At 36.2% G+C, this 25,415-nt stretch overlaps 1 protein-coding gene across 1 annotated transcript; it reads left to right on the plus strand.

Moving 5' to 3' along the window:
- Window positions 1–20,360: 20,360 nt before the first annotated feature.
- On the plus strand, window positions 20,361–20,954 carry LOC101413955 (olfactory receptor 8H3-like). The gene has a single exon (XM_004461565.1). The coding sequence runs from the start codon at window positions 20,361–20,363 to the stop codon at window positions 20,952–20,954; it is 594 nt and encodes a 197-aa protein (XP_004461622.1).
- Window positions 20,955–25,415: the final 4,461 nt, after the last annotated feature.

Raw genomic sequence — 25,415 nt, forward strand, 5'->3', positions numbered from 1 at the left:
CATTTGTCAAGGCCTATGGATCTGTACACCACAAAGTGAAACTATAATATAATCAATAGCCTTTTGTTAGTAGCAATGCTTCAATGTTATTCCGTCAACTCTAAGAAATGTATCATATTAATCTAAAATGCCAAAAATTATGGAAAATTATGTGTGTGGTGATATGGGAGGTATACGGGAATTCCCTCTACTTTTGGGGTACTTTTTCTGTGAATGAAAATCTAAAACATCTCTAAAAATAAAGTTTAAAACATAATTTCTGTCATATTTAAATATTCTTCATTATTTCTATTGCCCCTATTTTATTATGTTCCATCAAAACAATTATAGTGAATTTCTGATTTGCAGCTCTACTTTCCTAAGTATGCTGAAAGACCCTATTGTTTTTCCACCTGTATTCCCTAGAGGGCATCATTTTCACTTACAATACTGCCCTGAGAAAAATATAAAAACCTATCTCAAATGAATTATTCAAGCTCATACTTTAGTTTGAGACTAAGGGTAATAAGTTCTGAAATATTCTGTAGGTAACAAAACCTTTTCTTCTTATCTCTGAAACTGAATTGGTCACTTAATTTAAAAAAAAAACACATGCTGAATATTAAGCATTTGAATAATTATGCCAGCTCATTAATATCTTCATCAATTCCAAATGGAATACCCATGGAGAAAACATAATATTATCTTTCACAACAGAAAAGCAACATGATTTTTTTTCCTCCCATAAAATTCAGTGAAAGTTTCTGGAACTACAAATCACATGATAAAAATGACTACATGTGAGCCTTTTGATTCCTACTAAAAAGTGATCCCTCAGTGGATAAATAAGAAGGTGTAGTATAGGATTGGGAAAGTGATATAACACTTGTGTTTTAGCCCATAGTCCTAGGTCTTATATGTACTAGCTATGTGGCTTTAAGTTAATTACTTAAATCCCCTGAAATCCACATTCTTCTTGCTGTAAAGATAATTTCTATAATTCTTAAAATATTCAATAATTATTTATGTAATAAAATAATATGAAAGCATCATATATAACAATTTATATGAATTTAGTGAAATCACTAAATTCTTATTACATTTTAACTACTACAGTTCAAAGAGGCATGAGAGATAATTTAAGCTCATGAACAGTATCACAGAGAGGATACATTTATGGAAAAAATATGAACAAGAGAGTTACTCTATGTGAATGATTATTAGAGGTCAGGTAGAAGTTTTAAGGTTTATATACTGTTTCATTGTCTTGGGACTCTCATATACTAATCTATGTGCTAGTATCTGGCTATAAATGAGAAACAATTAGAATAAATTTTTAAAAATATGTAAATGTCTTGGTCTCACATGAATAAATAGTGACAGTGGATAGTTAACGTTGATCAAGGAATCTGAATAAAAAGAAGAAATAAAGAAATATGATATTGGTAGGTTGCCATTTGGATATAGTTGATCTAATAATTAAAAGCAATGCCAGAATGTAAGCTATAGTGTAAACTGTAGACCATGGTCAGTATTAACTCTTAAATATGTATTCATCAATTATAATGAAGGTACCACACTAATGAAGGATTTTGTTAATGTGGGAAAGAGTGGAAGGAAGAGGGAGTGGGACATATGGGAATCTCATATTTTTTATGTAACATTTATGTATTCTAAAGTTTTTTTAATTAAAAAATTACTTTAAAAATACCAAATAGAGGTATAGATCCAATGGAAAACAGTCAAATTTAAGTAAAACTTTTCCTTTTAGAAAGAGATGAGCTGATTTTACAATCTATATGCAGAAACAAAGGACTAAGATAATCATAAGACTTTTGAAAAAGAAGTACAAAGCTATACGGCTCCCATATCTGATTTTAGGATTTATAAAATCTAAGATAATCAAGAGAGTTTGGCATTATTGAAAAATAGGTATCTTGAATAATGGAACTGAAGAGAGCATTCAGAAACAGATTCACAAATATATGGTAAAGATTAATGCTACCTGAATGATTTGAAGGATGCAGGGGTAGTGATTCCATCACATTACTCTTCAACATTCCTATTTGGCATATGCAGGAAACACATGGATCTTGGAGCATGGCAGCAGTATATCTTAAACTAAACCAGGTGACTATTCTAATATAAATTCATGAGCTGTAACCAGTAGTTTAGCTGGGTTGGCAGGGTTTAAAAGAAACATGGAATATTTAGAGATTAATAGTTCTTGGGGACAGGTGTATGGATCCTGATTTTGCTTCTTTAGATACAGTGCTATTTGCAAAACTACTATCTATGTGTCCTATAAAATGCCTTAAACACCACCACAGTATTCCACAAGTATTTTTTCTGCAATAGGAACTCGTTTTACAGAAAATGAAATATGACCAGTGGGTGCAAGTTCATGGGATTAGCTGAATTTACCATGTAAACCATCATCCTGAATCAGACAGATTGACAGAAACATGGGTTGAAGGTCAATCACAATATTCTCAGTGAAACAATTTCTTACAAGGACAATTCTTTCATCATGGATTGGATGTGGCACCACTTTAAAAAATAAGCTGTCCATATATATGAATGCTTTATTCTGGACTCCCCATTCAATTTCATTGTTCTTTATGTCTGCCCTTGTACCAGTGTAGTATATTTTGATTATTGTAGCTTTGTAATAAATTTTAAAATTCGGTACTGTTAGGGCTCTAAATCCTTCATTTATTCAAGGTGATTTTGGCAATTTGTTCCTTCACTATTCAATAAAAAATTGATTGGCTTTTCCATTTCTTCTAAGATATCTGACGGTGTTTTGATTCATATTCTATTTAATAGGGAAATCACATTGGGTAGAATTAACACAATAATATTCAGTCTTCAAATCCATGAAAATGGATATTCTTCCACTTATATAGTCTTATTTGAGTACTTTCCGATATGTTTTCTTGCTTTCTCTGCATAAGTCCTTTACAGCCTTGGTTAAATTTAATCCTAGTTATTAGATGTTTTATATTTGCTCTAATGTGCAGAATTTTATTCCTGATTTCCTTTTAAAATTGTTAATTGCTAATCTATAGAAACATCACTGATTTTTTATTTGATAATATGTACTGTTTTGCTTTCTTAGTTATTAGCTCTTAGCTTTGTTTTGCATTTGTGAGAGTTTTCTGTATATAAGTTCATGTCATCTACAAACAATGAAATATTTACTTCTTCCCTTCCAATTTGGAAAACTTTTAATTGTTTTCTTGCCTAATTACTCTAGTTAGAACTGACACTCCAAAGTTGAATTACATTGGTGATAATGGTCACCTTTGCTTTGTCCCTAAATATGATGCTAGCCATATGTTTTTCATATATGACCTTTATCATTTTGAATTAATTTCCTACTATCCCTAGTTTTATTATGGTTTTACAATAAGGGTGCTAGATTGTGCTAAATGACTTTTCTTACTCAATTTACATGGTCATGTTGTTTTATTTTGTTTGGTTTTGTTATTCTTACTTATTTTCACTAATATGATGATTATGTTAATTTATTTTCTTATATTTTCTTATGTTGAACCACATATTACTTGGGAATATCTAGGTTGGTCATGGTGTATAATTCTTTTAAGATGCTGTTGAATTCTATTTACTAGAGTTTGGGTCAGGGTTTTTACATCAATGTTGAAAAGAGATGTTTCGTATTTTTTTGAGGTATCTTTATTTGGTTTAGTATTATGGTGATGCTTAAATCAGAATGAATTAGAAAGTAATTAACTCTGATTCAATTTTTTTGGAGGAATATGATCAAGATAGGTGTTTGTCAATGTTTGGTGAAATTCACATGTGAACCTATCTGGTACTGTCGTTTTTCTTGTTGGGAAGTTTTGACTGTTGATTTGTTCTATTTGGTTTTTTTTAAAATCTATTTATATCTTCTATTATCTTCAGAAAATCTAAGTAGTTAGTCCATTTTATCTAGATTATCTATTTCTTTGTGCAACAGTTCTTCATTTTATCCTTTTTATTCTCCATTTTATTACAGTGAAATGTAAGATAATGTCCCCCTTTCATTTCTGATGTTAATTATTTCTGTCCTGTCTCTTTTTACCTTTGTCAGAGTAGCTAATGTTTTTTGATCTTCAGAAAGAAACATTCTTTTTGTTTTTATTGATATTCTCTATTGTGTTTTTATTCTCTATTTCCTTTATGTCCAATATAATATTTGTAATTCCATTCCATCTCCTTTCTTTGGTTTTATTATGCTTTTCTATTTTACTACCTAAATTTGTTAAGTCTTCTATGTTAACATTTGAATTCAGAAGTACACATTTCCCTTTCACTATTGCCTTTAGCTTCTCTACAAGATTTGGTACACCTTGTTTCTGTTCATTCTTGTTGAGACATTTCTTAGTTGCTTCTCTGACTTCCTCTTTGAATCGTTGTTTAAGAGTGTACTCTTCAATTTCCACATAGTTCATTTTCCAGATATTTCTCATTGATTTTTAGTGTGATTCAATGATGCTAGAAAAGATTCTTTTATGATATCAATATTATAAACTTATTAAATCTTGTATTGTGATCTAGCATATGGTCTATTTTGAAGAAAGATGCAGGTGCACTAGAGAAAAATGTGTATTGTGATTATTTTGGATGATTATTTGGATGAAGATTATTTCAGATGTATCTTATAGCTCTAGGTTTTTCTCAGTATCACTCAAGTCTTACATTGCTTTATCAATCACCTATCTAGGTGATCTATCCATTATTAAATTTGCATATACTGAAGTCTATTACTAGTGCATAGAACCGTTTGTTTCTCTATTCAAATGTGCCAGTATTTGTTTCATTATTGTGGGTCTCTGCTGTTTCAGTGCATATATAAATTTTATATCTTCTTCTTGACCATCATTATGTAGTCTACTCTTTGTCTGATTTAACAGTTTGGACTTGAAGACTATTTCATCTGATATTAGTACAGCTATCCTAGTTTTTTTTTTTTTTTTTTTTTTTGGTTACTATTGCCATGGAATCTTTTTCCATCCTTTTGCTTTCATCCAACTTGTGCTTTTGAATTTAAGTTGTGTCTCTGATATAGTTTTAACCATTGTGCTAATCTTTACCCTTTGATGGAGGATTTAGTTCATTCTATTTAAAGTATTTACCAATAATGCAGAACTTTAGTATAAGTCAGCCAAAGAGGTGCTAATGCAAAATACCAGAAATCAGTTGGTTTTTATAAATGGTATTTATTTGGGGTAAAACATACAATTAACAGGCTATAAAATGTAAGTTACTTCCCTCACCAAAGTCTATTGCCACATGTAGGAACAAGATGGCTGCTGACATCTGCCAGGGTTCAGGCTTCCCAGTTTCCTCTCTTCCAGGGCCTCATTTCTCTCTAAGCTCAGCTCCTCTGTTTTCTCCACAAGGTCATTTGTGGACTATGAGGCTCTCTAAGCTATGTCTATCTCCACAAGGCCAGCAGTAGACTATCAGGCAACTGACTGTCTTTCTCCCTGGGGTTCAATTCTCTCCTTGCTCACCTGTTCTGCTCCTCTGTATGCTTACTTCCTAGGCTCCAGCTCAAAACTCCAACCTCATTCTCTGTGATGTGTTTTTTCTGAGTCCCCACCCAGCAAGAGGGCAGGGACCCAATGTCCTACTGACATGGCCCATTCAAAGCCTCAATCATTATTTAATCACATATAAGTTAAATCTCTGAATCCAATACACTCTAATACACCCAAAGGGAAAGACTGATTTACAAATATAATCCAATATTTCTTTTGGAATTCATCAATAACATCAAGCCTCTACAACTTTCTTTGAATATTTTTACTATTTTCCCTTAATTAGTTCATACTGTTTTGCTAGTTTTATATATTTTTCCCTCAATTCTTGATTATTGTCTATTTTCATATCTTTTTAATATGTTGCATTTTATTATTTTGAAAGTTTCACATTTTTCATCCATTTACTTTTTCAGAGACTTTGTGGTTACTATTGGGCTTAAATAAAAGATACTAAATCTATAAAAATCTAATTGAGTTGATACCAACTTAACTTCAATAATATACTCAGACACTTTTTCTTATACTCCAGCATCTCTTCATATCATTATTGTGCTTTTTACAATCATACTCTTTCACAATAAATAACCTAAGCTACAGAATTTTAATTGATTTATTTTCTTATTTTCATTTTTTTACATTTTTTCTTTATTGTTAAAGATGTTTTAGACTACATAAATGTTACATTGCTTATAGAGGGGATTCCCATATTCCCTAAACCCTTTGTCTCCTAAACTTTTATCCATTAATAAAATCTTTTATTTCTGTGGTACATTTGTTACAATTGATGACTTGATCTGGTAATATATATCACCTAAGAGTTACCTCCTGAGGCCCTCCTTGTTGCTCAATTATGGCCCCTTTCTAAGCAAAACCCAGCATATAAATTCGCTGCCTTCCCCCAACATGGGACATGACTCTCAGGAATGAGCTGAGCCTCCCTGGCACCAAGGGATTAATACCAAGTGCCACCTAATGATGCCTTTGGTGAAAGACTTAGACCAAAAGGGATACATATTAAATACAAATAAATTTTATGGCTAAGATATTTCAAAGATCATTCCAGAGTTTAAACTTTGCACATCTCAGGAGGATCTCACTGTCTGCCACAGTAAACAGTGCCTCAAGTAGGTGCTCCTAGGGACTCTAGAGACATCTGGACACTATAGGTGGGCAAATAACCCCAAGAAATTGGCACCCTGTCAGTGGGCCTTACCTTGGAATATATGATAACTCATCTCCCCTAATATATCAAATTTAGACTCATTTATAATTTTCCTACACATGGTTCTTCTATCCCATTTACTGTGAATGTATAATTATTACCACACCCATTAAATATATGTTCCAGAGACTTAAATCTTCAGGATGTTCATATGTGAGATGTGCTTAGAATCTCAACAGAGTTGCAGCCAATACCTACTCTTCATTTCATCCAACTCACCAGGACAACTACCAAAAGGATGATGATGGACAATGCCCAACCCAAGAAGCAAAGAACATCTTCAACAGCAAGCGAGACAGTTCCATCCATCTGCTTCATTGGATCTAAGCACCCTTTCAGTTGGAAGCATATCTGAGCATCACCACCCCCAGTCCTCAAGATAGAAGAATGAACAAATATAGGGGAGATTGCAACTATGAACTAAAATAGTTATTCATATTCTAGCAGTGTAAGAATGTGTAATATTGATATAGAGATAATGGTCACCAGAGGTTCTGAGGGGAGGGAGAGGGAGCAATAAGTGTAACATGGGGCATTTTTAAGACATTGGAATCATTCTGCATGATATTACAATAATAGATACTAGTCATATATTTTGTCAAAACCTATAAAATTGTGTGGTTCACTACATTTTAAGTATGTGCTTTTTAGAATCTGAACAAATAAAAAGTGGAATTACATTTAAAAACATAATACAATACATAATGTAGGGACTTATCATTACCCCTATGCTTACCTTTATTAGAAATCTTGATTCATTTTTGCTGCATCAGTCCACTGTCTAGTGCCCTTTCTTTTCCATCTCAAAAACTCACTGTATTATTATCTTCGGACAGGTCTGGCAGTGATGATCTCCCACAGCTTTTTTTGATCTGGGAGTATGCTAATTGTAACCTCATCTATAATATGACCTGTCAGATATAAAATGAAATGTTGAGATTGTATTTTTTTCAGTACTTTCATATTTCATTCCACTGCCTTCAAGCCACCATGATTTTTGCTGAGAAGTCAATCCTTAATTTTGTAGGAATTACCTTTTACATAGCATGTTGCTTTTCTCTTCCTACTTTCAGATATATTTTCTTGTGTTTGCATTTTACATTTTTATTACATTATCCCTGGGATAGTTCTCCTCAAGTTTCTCCTCTTTGTTTTTCCTGATATTCGAGAATACTTGTGCATGTCTTTAATTAGATTAAAGAAGTTTTCTTCCATGATTTCTTTTCATATTCTCCCATTCCTTTCTCTCTTTTTTCTTCTCAAAATGAATTTGTGACTGTACTGGTACTCTTAAGGATACTCCTATGACTCTAAGCCTTTTTTATCATAGATAATTTCTTTCTCCAATTCAACCTGAATCATTTCAATTTTATTGTCTTTGATTTCACTTATTCTTTCTTGTCTATATCCAAAAACTAATCTTCTTCTTTAATGTTTCTTGAAGTTTTATCTTCTTCTTTAGATGGACCATAATTCCTTATGTCTTTTCTCATAAGCTTTTATTTTATTTTTATTTTTAATGAAGTTTTAGATTACAGAAAAATTACATAGACAATATAAGGGATTTCCTTATACCCCACCCCTTCCCATTTCCACATTTTCCCCTATTGATATTATCTTTCATTAGTGTGATTTACAATTAATGAACAAATATTGAAGCATTGCTACTAAACATAATTTATAGTTCAAATTATGGCTTTGAACTTCACACCATACACTTTATATGTTTTGACAAAATTTATAATGACCTGTATCTGTCATTACAACATCATACAGAAAAATTCCAATGTCCCAAAAATGCCCCATGTTCCATCAGTTATTCTCTCCTTCTCCCCTCAGAACCTCTGGTGATGAAAATCTTTATATCAATATTACAAGTTACTGGAATAATAAATCTGCTTTGTTCCAGGCTTGCAGTATACTCCCTTACCTTTGTTCATTTTGCAGTCTTGAGGATTTGGGGATGGTGATTCCTATTCTGCTTCTGATTGAGAGGGGGCTTAGAGGTATCATAAGCTTTGGTTTCACAATGTAAAATTTAATATTTTAATTTTATTTTTACCTATGGTATTATGTCCTTCAGTTGTATATATCATTGAGAGTCAGAAGTTCATGAAATCAATTAAAAAAAATCATATTTCACTGTTTTAGAAAACTGGCTACTAGTTGTCTGGTGATTTCCTTCAGAGTCTAGCTTTACTACACAATTTGTCATAACTTATGAAATTGTGCAAAACAGCATGTAAACTACAATGTGAACTATAATCCACACTCAGTGGAAATACTCCAAAATATGTTCACCAATTGTAAATAAATGTAAATAACTGGGAAAATGTGGGAGGGGTAGGGAGTGTGGCATATGGGAATTCCCTATTTTTTTTAATGTTGCTGTTATATAATCTAAGTATCTTAAAAAGTAATTAAATGAAGTAAGGTTAAAAAATCTAACAGAGTGAACAAATTTTAATATTAAATATTAATCAAAAAGTAGTCAAAAGAGGAGTCTGAATTTCAAAAAGAAATGATATGTAATGTAAACAATATAAATGAATGATTTTAATGTAAGTTGACTAAACCTTCCATTTATTTTTTATATTTTATTTTTTATTAAATTGTCATTTTTTTTAAAGATACATAGATCATAAAAAATGTTACATTAAGAAAATATAAGAGGCTCCCACATACCCCTCACCCCAACCCCGACTCCTCCCACATCAACAACCTCTTTCATCATTGTGGCAAATTCATTTGGTGAATACATTTTAGAGCATTGCTGCACTGCATGGAATATAGTTGACATTGTTGTTCACACTCTCCCCCAGTAAATTCAGTGGGTTATGGCAGGGTATATAATGTCCAGCATCTGTCTCTGCAATATCATTTAGGAAACCCCAAGTCCCAAAAATGCTCCCACATCTCATCTCTTCCTCACTCTCCCTGCCCTCAGCAACTACCATGCCCACTTTCTCCAGATCAATGCTATAGTTTCTTCCATTACTGGTCACAATTGTTCTATAGTAGAATACCAGTAAGTTCACTCTAATCCATATTTTACTTCTCCATCCTATAGACCCTGGGATGGTGATGTCCACTCCATCTCTATATTGAGGGGGGAGGTTAGGTCCCACATGGTTGATGGATACAATTCTGCTTGGAGTTGTAGGCACTTTTGGTTCCCTGGTGTGGTGGTTGACCATTTTCACCTTCATGTTAGCTGACTTGTGTAAGTCTAACTAACCGGAGAGTAAAAATTACAACTCTGCTGAGACTCAGGGTCCAGCTGGCACATAGCTAGTCCAGATATTGAAGTCTCCTGGGTATACACCAATCCCAGTGCCAATCACAGGTTCAGGAAAAGTGACAGAAAAAGCACTAAACCTTCCATTTAAATGCCCTATAATTGACTCAGTTAAAAGTAAAGCCAAGCATATGTTGTCTATATTTAATTTATGAGGTGGTAAGATAGTATAGTAAGGAGCTCCAGGACTCAGACCTTCCAGCAAAAAAAAAAAAAAAATCAAGAAAGTATATGAACTGTTAGAAACAATTAGTGTGAAACTCTGGAGGCAAGAAGAAAATTATACAGCATCTAGGGACAAGCAGAATGAAGAGGCTGATACGTTATTGTAAAAACCAGGAGATTGCTAACTTAATGTGGTGGTTACTGATGCCCATTTCTCACTTTTATGATAGGCCACAGTGTGGTCCAGCTGCTGACTATCTCACTGGTGACAGAAAGGAACATAAAAATCCTCTTCCCCAAGACAAGTGGTTGGCATAGTGGATTAATATTCTCAGCATTTGATTAGTGAATTTGGGTCTGTTGGGACCTGTCTTTGAAGGGCTGCGGTCACCCCTCGGGCTGAAGTGTGGTTTGCTGGCCTGGCGGGGGAGCAGCCGCGGCAGGCCAAGCCGCTGCCCCCATAATAGGGTGGCTGGTCGGACTCACCGCCACCCCTGAAGGAAGCTCGGCATGGGCGCAGAGTGCCCTCGGGTCTCCCCTTCTCGGCAGCCATGCTTCCGCGGCCGCCCCTCCTCCCGGATGGCGCCACCCGATGTCTGTGGGGCAGCACCCTTCTTCTTCTTTCTCCCTGCGCAGGCGCAGGGCGGAAAATTCCAGTCTGCCCTTTTCCCCTCCCCCGACAGCAGCAACAGCCAGGTGTGGGCGGAAAAATCCAGCCCGCCCTTTTCCCCTCCCCCGACAGCAGCAATAGCCAGGCGTGGGCGGAAAAATCCAGCCCGCCCTTTTCCCCTCCCCCAACAGCAGCAACAGCCAGGCGTGGGTGGGAAACTCAAGTCTGCCCTCCACCCCAGCAACAGCAGCCACCAATCCCTAAACCCTGCCCCTTCCCCCAGCAACAGCGACAGCCAATCCCTAACCACCACCCCTCCCCCGTCCAGTACCGCCCACTGACCTTTCGCCAGCAACCAATCAGAACAGGGCGTGGCTTCGACCAATCAGCCTTCCCCAGCCCCTATAAAACTGTTGCCTCTCCCTCAGTAAAGTGGACTTGCGTGTTTACCTTGTCTCCGTGGTAGTTCTTCTGCCATGCGCCCTCCAGTCCTGAGAGCCCCCGACAAGGGCCTGGCCTCCCTTGTCCCCAGTTCGTCGCCTGCTTCTCCGGGCGACCCCTTCGTCGCCGGCTTCGCTGGGCGACCCCGTCAGCCGAACCGCGCAACCCCTTGTGAGACCGATCCCTCGTCTGCTGCCGGACCGACCCCTTGTCCCAGGTGGGACCGACCCCTCGTCCCAAGCGGGACCGACCCCTCGTCCAGAGCTGGACCGACCCCTCGTCCGCAGCCAGACCCCACCTCTACCGACCGAGCAAGCCGCCGCAGCTGGCGCCCAACGTGGGGCAAAGCAACCCCACCACAGCACAACGTGGGGCAAGGCAACTCCACCACAGCCTCACTCCATAACCTGGCGCCCCCCCCCTCCTCTCTTCTCACCTTGAGACTTCTCTCGTGCAACATTGCTGCTACCTGAGCCTTGGCTACCTCATATGATCCACGGCGGTCTGGGAGAATCGCTGGATGGCTTTCTCCTTCCATGTCGGGGGCTTATACCGACCCGCTATGATTAAGAGGAGCCTTGGATTTCTCGGGAGCGCGCGCTTGCATGTCTGAAGTAATCCTACCACAGCCCTACCCCCTCCTCTCTTCTCACCTTGGGACTTCTCTCGTGCAACATTGCTGCTACCTGAGCCTTGGCTACCTCATACGATCCACGGCGGTCTGGGAGAATCACTGGATGGCTTTCTCCTTCCATGTCGGGGGCTTATACCGACCCGCTATGATTAAGAGGAGCCTTGGATTTCTCGGGAGCACGCGCTTGCACGTCTGAAGTAACCCTACCATAGCCCTACGCTCTCCTCTCTTCTCACCCCTATCTTTTCGCTCTGCATTGCTGCTCCTGAACCTTGGTGACCTCATATGATCCACGGCGGTCTGGGAGAATCGCTGGATGGCTTTCTCCTTCCATGTCAGGGGCTTATACCGACCCGCTATGATTAAGAGGCGCCAATAAAACTCTCAGGAGCGCGTGCCTGAGCACCTCCACCCCTGCCTTCACCTCTGCCTCCTCCCCTCTGCGCTTGCTCCCCTTTGCCTTGCTCCACTGCTCGTCATCCTGCCCTCCCCTTGTCAGGGCCTTCTCTTGGCCCGCAACCACCGTCGGAGCCCCACCAGCTCTGACCCCTCGTCTCACCGCGCACCTCGGCTCCCATCGCCGCGCTCTCAAGGATGCCGCTCAGCCAATCTGGGTCCCCGGGAGATACGTCAAACCTGCCACCTCAGCAGCGGATGTCCCGCAGGGCACGGTGCCAGATGCGAGTGATCCAGCACCAACTGAGCCAGCTCACCCTCCACCCCGAGAGGCAACCATCCAACCCTGAAGTCCGTTCACTGCTCGCACTCTACCGTCAGTGCAGATGCCGCAACCCTCGCCATGCTGCCGAGCCAATTAACATAGTCTCTCTCCTTCTCCTTATGCTCTCCCTTGCCACCTCTGGCCAAGCTAACCCCTCTCACCAGCCCCGCTAAATGGCCCGCAACCCGCTTTCCCCAGCCCGCAGCTTGCGGAGCTTCCTCCTGTCTCGACCTCACTCCTCTTCTCAGCCATCCAAAGCATCCTTTCTCGTCCCCCGCCCCCCTCCTTTTTTCTCTTGAACCCCTACTGCGTTGCAGATTGGGCCGCCCCATGTCGGCCCGCCCCATTAACATCGGCCTCTCTCGCACCCGTGAAGACTTTGGCCTTCTTATTGTCCTCGCCTACGTCTCCACCACTCCCGATGCTGCCGCCACCACCGTCGCTGGTGCCCTGACGCGACTTGTCCTCACCGCTGTGATCCTCCAGACCATCACACAGTCTGCCTCTACCGCTCTTCGCCGCTAAGAAGAGATCAACTACCTGTAACGCGCTGTCATTTGGGACTTTTAACAACAGATAGACCTTATAGCCACCAAGATCAACGAGAATTGGACATTGGCCACCCTTGCTTGCAACGGCAAGATACCGCCCCCCAAATTGTACATTTGTATCCCCGTCATGCTCACCTCCCTCTTCAGCCCCGCTTCCCTCATTGCTTACTGCCTCTTGGGCCTCAGCTACTTGTTGCTGCTGCCATCCTGGTCCTTATTTGAAAAGAAGGGGGAAATGCGGTCACCCCTCGGGCTGAAGTGTGGTTTGCTGGCCTGGCGAGGGGAGCGGCCGCAGTAGGCCTAATTCTGCTACCCCCATAAAAGGGTGGTTGGTCGGGCCCACCGCCACCCCTGAAGGAAGCTCGGCATGGGCACAGAGTGCCCTTGGGTCTCCCCTTCTCGGCAGCCATGCTTCCATGGCCGCCCCTCCTCCCAGATGGTGCCACCCAATGCCTTGTGGGGCGGCACCCTTCTTCTTCTTTCTCCCTGCGCAGGCGCAGGGCGGAAAATTCCAGTCTGCCCTTTTCCCCTTCCCCGACAGCAGCAACAGCCAGGTGTGGGCGGAAAAATCCAGCCCGCCCTTTTCCCCTCCCCCGACAGCAGCAATAGCCAGGCGTGGGCGGAAAAATCCAGCCTGCCCTTTTCCCCTCCCCCGACAGCAGCAACAGCCAGGCGTGGGCGGGAAACTCAAGTCTGCCCTCCACCCCAGCAACAGCAGCCACCAATCCCTAAACCCTGCCCCTTCCCCCAGCAACAGCGACAGCCAATCCCTAACCACCACCCCTCCCCCGTCCAGTACCGCCCACTGACCTTTCGCCAGCAACCAATCAGAACAGGGCGTGGCTTCGACCAATCAGCCTTCCCCAGCCCCTATAAAACTGTTGCCTCTCCCTCAGTAAAGTGGACTTGCGTGTTTACCTTGTCTCCGCGGTAGTTCTTCTGCCGTGCGCCCTCCAGTCCTGAGAGCCCCCGACAAGGGCCTGGCCTCCCTTGTCCCCAGTTCGTCGCCTGCTTCTCCGGGCGACCCCTTCGTCGCCGGCTTCGCCGGGCGACCCCGTCAGCCGAACCGCGCAACCCCTTGTGAGACCGATCCCTCGTCTGCTGCCGGACCGACCCCTCGTCCCAGGTGGGACCGACCCCTCGTCCCAAGCGGGACCGACCCCTCGTCCAGAGCTGGACCGACCCCTTGTCCGCAGCCAGACCCCACCTCTACCGACCGAGCAAGCCGCCGCAAAGGGCAGCCATTATTTCAATACACCTCAGATAAAGGCAACAGCAACTATTGTTTCAGCTTGTCCTGTCATGGGTAGCAGCTGACATTTTTTCAAACTGGCCTAGATTTAGGCAGCAGTGATGGAGGCTTAAGGACTTTGAGTCTCTTCAGTGCTTTGGGAGGTAGTCAATTTAAGGGCTGTATTGGTTGGACAGGTCAAGAAGCTCAGCTTTGAGGAGTTATCAGAGAAGAAAATAATCATATGATCATTTCAACTGATGTAGCAAAGGCCTTAAAAAAATCCTGCACCCCTTGATAAAAAAAACACAGAAACCTAGAACTAGAAGGAAACTTCTTCAACAAGATAAAGGACATATAAGCAAAGTCCACAGCTAACATCCTATTAATGGTGAAGGACTGAAGCTTTCACTCTAAGATCAGGAACAAGACAAGTATGCCTGCTGTCAACACTATTACTGAAAATTTTACAGGAATTTTTTGCCAAAGCAATTAAGCAAGAAATATAAATAAAAGTTATCAAAATTGGAAAGGATGAAATACAATTTTCCCTATTTGCAAATGATACAGTCCTACGTACAGAAAATCCTTAAAAACGCCACAACAAAGCTCCTAGAGCTAATAGGTGAATTCACCGAACCGAAGTGACAGGGTATGGGATCAATACCCCAAAATGAGTAGTGTTTCTTTATACAGGCAATGAATAATCAGAACTATAAATCAAGAAAAGAATTCCATTCAAAATAGCAACAGAAAAAATCAAATATCTAGGAATAATTCTAACTAAGGATGTAAAGGACTTAAACACAAATACTACAAAACATTACTAAAAGCAATCGAGGAAGATCTAAATAAATGGAAGGACATTCTATGTTCATGGGTAAGACTACATATTGCTAAGATGTCAATAATAACCAAAGCAACTTATAGATTCAATGCAATCCCAATCAGAATTCCAACAACTTTTTTTTAGGAAATTGATAAGCCAATCTTCAATTTTATATGGAACTATAAGGTGCTCGAAATGCCAAAGCCATCCTGGAAAAGAAGAATGAAATTGGAGGACTCACACTTCTCAATATTAAAACTTAATACAAGACACATAAATAAAAACAGTACCATATCCATATTGACCAAAGCACAGATATATAGAGCACTGGGATTGATTTGAGAAATCAGAAATCAGCCTTCATATTTAAGGACGGCTGATTATTGAAAACTTCCCAACTGAGTTTTGTCTTCAGCAAATACTGTTAGGAAAACCAATCTTTGTGAGCAAAAGTAAAACAGAAGGAAGACATCTAGCTAACACCAAATTAAAAAATCAACTAAAAATTGATCAAAGACCTAAATATACAAATTAGAACCATCAAGAACCTAGAAGAAAAGGAAGGGAAGCATCCTCAGGATCTTGTGCTAGGCCAAGGTTTCTTTGACTGTCAACCCATAGCAAAAGCAACAGGAGAAAAAAAAAAGTATATATATATATACACACATATATAAATGGGGCCTCATCAAAGTTAAAAACTTTTGTGCTTTAATGTCCTTTACCATGAAAATAAAAATAATATGACAGCCTACACAGTGGGAGAACATATTTGGAAACTGAATATCTGTTAATGCTTTAATATCCAAAATATATAAAATTTAACAACAAAACAACCCAATTAAAAAATGGGCAAAAGACTTGAATGCACATCTTTCCAAATGGCCAAAGAGTAGATCAACAGATGTCCAAAATTACTAGCTTTCAGGGAAATGGAAATTAAAACCACAATGAGATATCATTTCACACCCACAAAAATAGCTACTATTACACAAACATAATATTACAAGTTTTGGACAATATTCAGGGAAAAGGGAATTCTCATTTACTGCTGGTGGCATTTTAAAGTGTTCAGCCACTGTGGAAGACAGTTTCATGGTTCTTCAGAAAGTTTATAATAGAACTATCATATGTCACAGCAATCCGACTATTAGGTATATACCCAAAATAATTGAAAACAGGGACATCAATAGATATCTGCACACTGAACTTCATAGTAGTATTATTCACAATTGCTAAAGATAGAAGCAACCTAAGTGACCTTCAATAATGAAGGAATAATTAGAATGTGGTATATACATAAAGAAATGAAATATTATTGTGGTAAAATGAAATTTTGATATATGCAAAACATGAATGAACATTGAAGATATCATATTGAATGAAATAAATCAAATAACAAAGAACACATGATCTCACTATATGAAATGATTAGAATTAGCAAGCTCATACTCATTACCGCGAATAATGTTTACTCATGGGTGAGGCTAGGGACTGGGAAGCTAAGGCTTGGAATACACAAGGTTCCTATATGGAATGATGGGAATGTTTTGGTGATGGGTGGTAATGACGGGAGAACAATAATGTGGCCTCATTAACAGCACTGAAATATATATATATGAATTTGAATAAAATAGAAAATAGATTATACATGTGGTAAGAGAATAAAAATTTTTAAAAAATCTATGGAACTATATTACACTGTAAAATATAAGATAAATCTTGAACTTCAGTTAATAGTACAATTTTAAAAATATGTCATTATCAATTGTAACAAATATTTCACAACAATACACATTTTTGGTGGTGGGGTAGTGTATGAGAATCCTGTATTTTATACACAATTGTTCTGTAAATCCACACTTTCTCCAATAAAGTAAAAAAAAAATTATAAATTTGCATTGTAAAAGAATGTAAAAATGTATCATATAAATAAAACTGTATAATGTAGTACTATTAGAAAAAAAAGTAGACCTTTGCATTCCAGAGATAAGAAGGATAGTATAAAATAACATAGAGGGAAGTTATCAGAAAACTATAAAATTCCGAAACAGAGCTTCAAATCACGTAAAAAATGGAGATCATTAAAAAAAAAGGAATAGAATTTTATTAATAACTGACATTGAATAATTATCAGAGATAAAGTTTTAATTTTGTTGAAATATAGGGCAAATAATTCATGTTTCTTTTCTGTTCCTTACTCCTGATCTTCAGTCATTATTTGTTTTTTTTTTTTTGCTGTTAGCAGTGTTATATTAGAATCTCAACAATAAAGATTCATCAAAAACAATTAGTCGTATCAAGTTTTGAGAATTATTTTTCTTCAACTAGTATATTATTTGAAAGTACACTTACCACCTATAAAAATTATTGTAATGCTGTTAAGAAAAACTTCCTTATTGCTATTTTGCAAGCACTAAGCAGATCCTATTTAGGCGGTATTGATATAGGACCCTAAGTTGCCCTATTATGAAATAAATTGACAAACTTATCTCAGTGTCAGTGAATTTTTGATGAATTGCACATACAAAACTCTAAATAATATATAAAATATTATTTTAAAATTCTTTGATCTATACAACAAATTCACTCTGGAAATTCTGCCATATAAACTGCATTTTTTTCCATGAATTGCTTCAAAATCTACATGAAAAATTGATTTAATTATTGTTAATTAATGAGGGTCATAGGAATTCATTTCACATGGCTGTATAAAGACGAAGTAAACTTTTGGCCATTAATATAATTATAAAATCTTTACTCATGTCAGCGCTAATTTTTACATTTGTCCAACATGTTTCTCTTAATATAATAAGTGCCAATAAATTAAAATAATAACTCTAATTGCACAAAAGTGCGTGGTGTATAAATACATTGCATTTGCTGTAGCAATTAATTAACTGGCACTCCCAAACCTGACAGGAGAAACAACATCAAGTACCTTGGATGCCTAAAAAATGCCCATTAATGAGCTGGTTCACACTCCTAGAAAGAAGGTAGTTATGCTGCACCAGTAAGGCAAAATACAAAAAATTGTGGGTTTTACAAATGTTTATTGTAAAAGAGGTCAAGGTGTATGTATTATAAATATTTAATAAAAATACCAGGATATCACTAAAAATTCACCAAGATAGAATTATATAAAGACGTAAGCATAAATATAAGTAAGCTGTATATGCACAAAGGAAAATACTTGGAGTCAAATGCATCTAAAATATAACAATATTTATGAAAGTTTTTTTTTTCATTTTTTGTGTAATAATATTTGTAGAATGAACAATGATTAATCCAATGATAGTCTCATTGGACAAAATGTGCTATTCCATTCTTAATGGTTAATGATCTATCATTTTAGCCACAGAGCAATTATGTATTCTGTAGAAATAACCTCTTTTAACCCAGTTATAAATTAGAGGATCACAAGAGAATACCAAAAACGCTACTCAATATTATGTAGCTTCTAAGTGAAGGTAATTCTCTGTTACAAACCTAAAACAGATGTGTCAGTCCTTGAACTTTTATCCTTGGCATGAGGCCAAACAATCTTCCTTGGAAATTGGTCCCAGAGATGACCAAATGTTGCATTATCAGCAATCGTCAATATAAGAGTCCCCTTGGCAATAACAGGACGAAAGGAAAAGGATACACTGCTCCACACTCTTACACAGGGATACACAGTAGCTCTTAGTATATTTGGCAAACAATTCCCAGGTGAACGTTCTATTTGAGCAGACTTAAGCAAACATTTTAAGCAGATTTATTTTACCTCTCTCTCTGACTCTTGCTGTCACTCTTTCTATAGATATATGCATAAAAATTAAACATTAGTTATCTCAAAGAAAATAAGTACATCACAGAAACCGTTAATGGCTTAAATATTTTATTTGGAAGAAAAATTTAGACTGACAAAGTTCTAGATACACCAACTTTGACCCATGCTAAGTATGTCAAATTTGGAGCATTTTAATTTATCTAATAAAATGGAATATTATTAGAATATTATTAACAGACCTTTAAATATCATCTAGGCATTACCCAATTAATGACAGGGTTTCTAGAAATTAAAATCAGAGTCATGAAGCAATGAACATATGTTGGAAATAAAATATTTGGAAGAAGTTTAAGAATCTGTCAAAAATCTATCTTCTGAAATTAAATAGTATAATTTGCTCTCTAATGTAAATGCACTTAAGGCTTAATTTCTGATCTGTCATTTGTACTAAATAATATTGGCAATAACAGAAGATTAAATGATGAATTAAAAATCTATCTCATTGTTTATTACATAACTAGATATTTGTTTTTCTGAAATTAAATACAAATAGGAATATAGTATTATGATCATTATCTCTGGACTCAACCAATTTTGGTAGAATCACAGTACCAAAATTAATGGTTTGTCACTGAAAAGTTACTTAAATTTACATGCACTTTGTCTCATCTAAAAAATGTGTAAAATAGTAATACCTATGATATAATATTTAAATATTAATAAATATTTTAATTTAGGGTATATTTATAAAAGTATCAAATCATTCTACTATGCATATGTATGAATTTCTATTATAAAATATCCAAAGTTGATTTATACCAAATTTACATTTGGCAATCAAACTAAGATTTTTTTCAGTCATATTTTGAAAATTATGCTTTATTTTACAATTCTAAAATCAGTAAACTAATTTTATTTTAATCTCCAGATTATTTAGATTTTAAAAAAGCTTTATTTTGAAGTTATTCATGCTAAATTTCACATTTAATTTCTTAATAGTTTACAATAGTTGATCGCTATGGAAAGTAGGAATTACACAAATGGACCTGGTTTCATTCTACTGGGACTGACAGAATCTGAAGAGATCCCACAGTTTCTCTTTATATTATTTCTCATAATATACTTGATTACTGTGCTGGGGAATACGGGTATGATATTGATCATTCACCTGGATCACCAGCTTCACTCACCCACGTCACCTGTCATTCCTTGACCTCAGTTACTCAACAGTAATCATACCTAACACCTTAGAGAACTTACTGACTTCCAACAAATATATTTCATTCACTGACTGCTTCACCCAGATGTTTTTCTTTGTCTTCTTCTTTGTCACTGAGTTTTTCTTTCTCTCTTCCATGGCCTATGACCGCTATGTAGCTATTTGCAATCCTCTGCACTACAAGGCTGTTATGTCCAGGAAACTCTGCTATGCCTTTATCACTGTGTCCTACATGATTGGCTTTACTCAATCATTAGCTATTGTTCTTTGCATCAGCAGTTTGCATTTCTGTAAATCCCATGTAGCCTATCACTTTTTCTGCGACACAACCCCAGTTTTAGTCCTGTCCTGCACTGACACTCATGGTACTGAAATCATGATAATCAATCTTGTTGTTTTAAACATAATGGGGTCTCTTAGTACGATCACTGTTTCCTATGTGTCCATTCTGTCTAATATCCTAAAAATTAATTCCACTTCGGGAAAGCGCAAAGCCGTCTCTACTTGTGCCTCCCACCTCATGGGAGTAACCATCTTTTACAGCACCATGATTTTTACTTATTTAAAATTGAAGAAGTCCTACTCTTTGGGAAGGGATCAAGTGGCCTCTGTGTTTTATACTATGGTAATCCCCATGCTGAATCCACTCATTTACACTTTTAGAAACAAAGAAGTGAACAATGCTCTCATTAGAGTCATGCAGAAGATAGAGGCCTCCAGGCAATTTTAGTGACAGGGATGCCAAACATCTAAGTACACTGCTTCTTTCTTTCCTATTAGGATATTTATTCGTTAAACAAGGTAGCATCATTTAATTAGTTTGAATTTCTGTTGAGTCTTCCTCTATTTGACCACACATGATATGGAACATCTCCGAAATATCTTTTAAATTTTACATAGTAATTGGAAACCATGACATATGTGTTAAATCTTTAGGTTAAATTTATGTGTGTTTAAGGTCAATCGTGTGCAACAACAACAATAAAAATGTAGTGTTATCTTTCAAATTGTATCATAGAAATCCCCATCAATATTCCAAATTCAGAGAATTTTGTTATGAAAAGCACTTTCATTAGTCATTTGTTCTGTAGAGAAAAATATAGCATATTCTTTTAGATTGCTGCTTTTGACTGAAAATCCAGAGTTTAGATTCTAAATCTTCCACATTTTTACCTATATATCTCTTTCTAAGTCCCTGAAAGTGTTAGTATAGTATTCATAACTGTGTAAGAAAAAATTCTAAATACATAGTTACCCTAAAGATTAAACCATGTTATGAATAAATTTCTGTTGTACTAATAAATTTTGAAAAGGATCATGAGAATGCTATTTCTGAAAAATTTTCAACATACAGTAACTTTTGTATGAAAATGTTCACTGGTGTTTTATGAATAATTTTGGCTAATCTTATTCAAAACAAACAGGTAAAAAAGAAAAAGCAAACTTCAATATTTGGTCTTAGAAAAAAGTACATTATTGTGATAGGATTAAGTTTTAAAGAAAAGTGTATATTCACATTGAAAAAAATTTGATATGCATTTTAGACTATTACAAAAAATAAAAATATCTTACTTTTTAAGAATTTTGTTCACATGTATAGACAAACCTTATGCTTATGTATGTATATATATATAATATATATATATATAAATTTGTCATTTTTAGTTTCTGTTTTTCAGCTTTTCCACTCATCACTCTAACCTTTGTCAATTTCTTTGTTATTTAATTTTGGAGAGAACTATCCTTTTGGTACATTAACAAAATCAAGAATCTCATCTTGCAATGCTTTTAGCCCTAAAGTTTGTATATTCATGAAGTTAAATACCACATGTAGTTATACTAGTTTTGCTTTTACCTGTTAACCATTTGAAAACCCTGTCTTTATGTCACACATCAACTAGATTTTATAATTACTGTCATTTTTTAATTTTGTTATGAATCATAACCATTTCATTTTTCCTGGTTTCTGTGTGTTTATGTTATTTAAAAAGATGTAATTTTTGAATTAAAATATTGTTTCGTTTGTTTTAATAACTTTTATACAGAAAAGTTGCAAGCTATGCATGGTTATCAATCCAAATTTTGTGACATCCCATAAATTTTATTCAGGAAATTTGCTAATATTTCCTTTTAAAAATGCCTCTACCCAATCTGGATTTGCAGTTTTAATATTCTCTTCTATTCAAAGTATAATTAAGGAAGTATGTTTTCTTCATTTTCCTGTTTGATTATTTTTATTTAACTTAAGTAATGGTTATTAGAAATATTTTCCATTCAAGTAATTTGTATTATTTTAACTTATATTAAGATTTTCTTTGTAGAATTATAATTGTTAATTTTCTTGAATGATTTTTGAAATATTAATATAAGGTTTAAACCTTTTAGGATAAAAAAATGTGATGAAATTTCACTAGTTCAGAATTCTTTATTAAGTCATAGAATAATTAAAATATTCATTATTTTCCTTTACCTCCTTTATTTCCACAAAATTTTGTTATTATATATAATATACATATAAATTACTCTATCTTTTGTGATCTCTATGTTGTCTAGAATTTAAATTTATTGCAATTTTTCCTTCTTTTGTTTACAATTAGCTATATTTTTGTTAAGGATTTATTTTTAATAAAATCCTCTTTAAACTAATTCATCATCTCCTACATGTATTGGATCTTTAATTTAAGGATTCTTTACATTTTCTGGTCTTTCTAATGGACTCTGCTGACCTTACTTTCATTTATGTATATTTCTATGATCTATGAATCCTGTTGGGTTTTATTGGCAACTATGGTTAACAGATATTTAATTTTTTTTAGAAAGTAGTAACTTCAGAAATTGATTTTCTTCAATTAAATTGAGATTACCGTCTCATAATACATGCTAGAGAAAATTTGTGAGTGGTTTAAATAAATGTAATATAAACCCTAAGCATTGTAAACACACTAAACTATTGACATTTTCCTTTTCTTTTCCTTATTTAAGTCAGTGCATATCATGTTTTATGTAAGGGTTGGTCTGACATATTTTTAGGACATGTGCATGGAGGTGTGTTTTGTGCATGGAGGTATGTTAAAATTCCATGTATATTTTTGTGATCTATGTATCTTTAAAAAATTAAATTAAATTTAAAAAAATTTTATGTATTGTAAAGGTAAAGTTTGAACTACTTAAAATGATTAAAAAGTCTGAAATAGAGCATGAAAAATATGATTTTCTTTGTTTGCAGGTGTTTCATGACATATAATAATAGTGAAAACATAAATATTTAATGAACACCTATTGAGTGCCAGGCAATATTCAAAGGGCTTTAGGTAGATGTTTAATATACTTTATCTTTACAAGATAACTCTTAGATACTTGTAGTATGTTAAATTTAATCCCAGGGAGTGAAAAGCTATCATCCTACTTGTTCAAAGATTTAGGACTCAACCTGGCATTTTCTCTACATCATGCGCACATCACATAGAGTTCATCAGCATATCATCTATATTGCAGAATATATTTGGATAGTGATTATGTTTCAACTTCTCCTCTGCTACCTCCTTGGCCCCTAAAAACTTCCTCTAAACCTTTAAATTATTGTCGCATCCTTTAGATTGTCTCCATTTTCTGCTTTATACTCCCTGAGTCTAATCTCAATGTCGAGGCCAAAGCGATACTGTTATAACAAAACTTGTCTTATTTCACTTTCTTTCACAAAACTCACAAAGATTCCCATCTCAAAAAGATGAAAAATAATTTTTTGCAAGAATTTACAGATCCAATATGATCTAGCCCACTTTGGAGTGGCCACACAGACCTCTTCACTCTTGGTACAGGAATACACATTAGTTTTTATGCTGCCTGGAACACTTACAATTTTACTTTTCCTTAAAATTCTCTTGCTCCAGATAGCTTCATGGGCCCTTTCCATTTTCTAACCCTTAAGATCATCCTATATACCCAATTAAAAGCGCATCTGGTCTTTCACCATTGCGACATTTGTTTTCCTTAGCCCTTATGCCACCTTACATGCTATGTAGTCTATTTATAACTTTATTTCTCCTGTTTTCCTACACCTTGAGAGCTCTATGAGCACACGATTTTTGCCGACTATTTTCCGTACTGTCTCCCCAATACCTAGAAGAGAGCCACAATAAATATATTTGAATGGCAGAATTTTACATATAGTGAAACTGGGTCATACAGAGGTTTCATAACTTAATTCATGGTCAAGCAATAGGTTGAAGGACAAGTTGAAATTGGAACCTAGACAGACTGAATTTGTAGCTCAAATTCGTAATCACCATGTTATCACATGACATTTTTCCACAAATACATTCTACTCCTTTCAGAGTTGAAAACATACCTATGTTACTTTATTATATTAAGATCTATCAACAAAGACAGGGATGTGAAATATGTGTTGTTTGCTGACACCACTAGAGCTGCTAATAGAATACTGTAATTTTGGAGAGAGTTGCTAAATAGAATCAAACATACAATTATAGTCCTATTTACAGAAAAAAAGAATGTTGTACAGGAAAGATCGAATATCAGATGATGTGATTGGGCTGGGGAACGAACCTTCATTATTCAGATTTTGGCTGGGTAGTACCAGTAAGGGCTTCAGAAATAGAGGAGCTCAACAAAAGGTAAGTATCATTTTTGGGTGGAAGAATGCAGATTCTAGCTAACTAGGCTTTAGGGGTGACTCTCTTCCTTGCAATAATTCTAGCACCCAGATTTATTTTGTGATGTTGCTCTATTATCTCCAAAGGAGTTGTCCTTTTCCGCTAGGTTAAATTGGTTTCATTCAGCATTCTGTTAAACTTCCAGTCTGAGTAAAAGGTGAGATTTTACATTTGGAAAACTATTCCATATTCTTTCCTCATTTGGATGAATTTTAAGTAAAAATACAATTTCTTTTAGAGACATAGGAATAAACATGTTACACATTTTTTTCTGATTTTAGATGAAAGGTACAATTTCATGTTATCTAAATTATCAATTTTACCATCTAAAGTGTTGTTTATAATATTTTCTACTCTCCATACTTTCATCCCTTTTATTTATAATTTTTGTTTTCTCTGTTTTAGTGGTTGTCCTAGGTATTATTTGTATGCATGTTTAATTTATCATAGTTTGCCTAAAATAATAGATGACATAACTTAAATAATTAAAACTAAAATAGTTGAGATTCAATTCTTTC

This window comes from Dasypus novemcinctus, chromosome 10, assembly GCF_030445035.2.
Source record: "Dasypus novemcinctus isolate mDasNov1 chromosome 10, mDasNov1.1.hap2, whole genome shotgun sequence".
In the NCBI taxonomy this organism is placed as follows: Eukaryota; Metazoa; Chordata; class Mammalia; order Cingulata; family Dasypodidae; genus Dasypus; species Dasypus novemcinctus.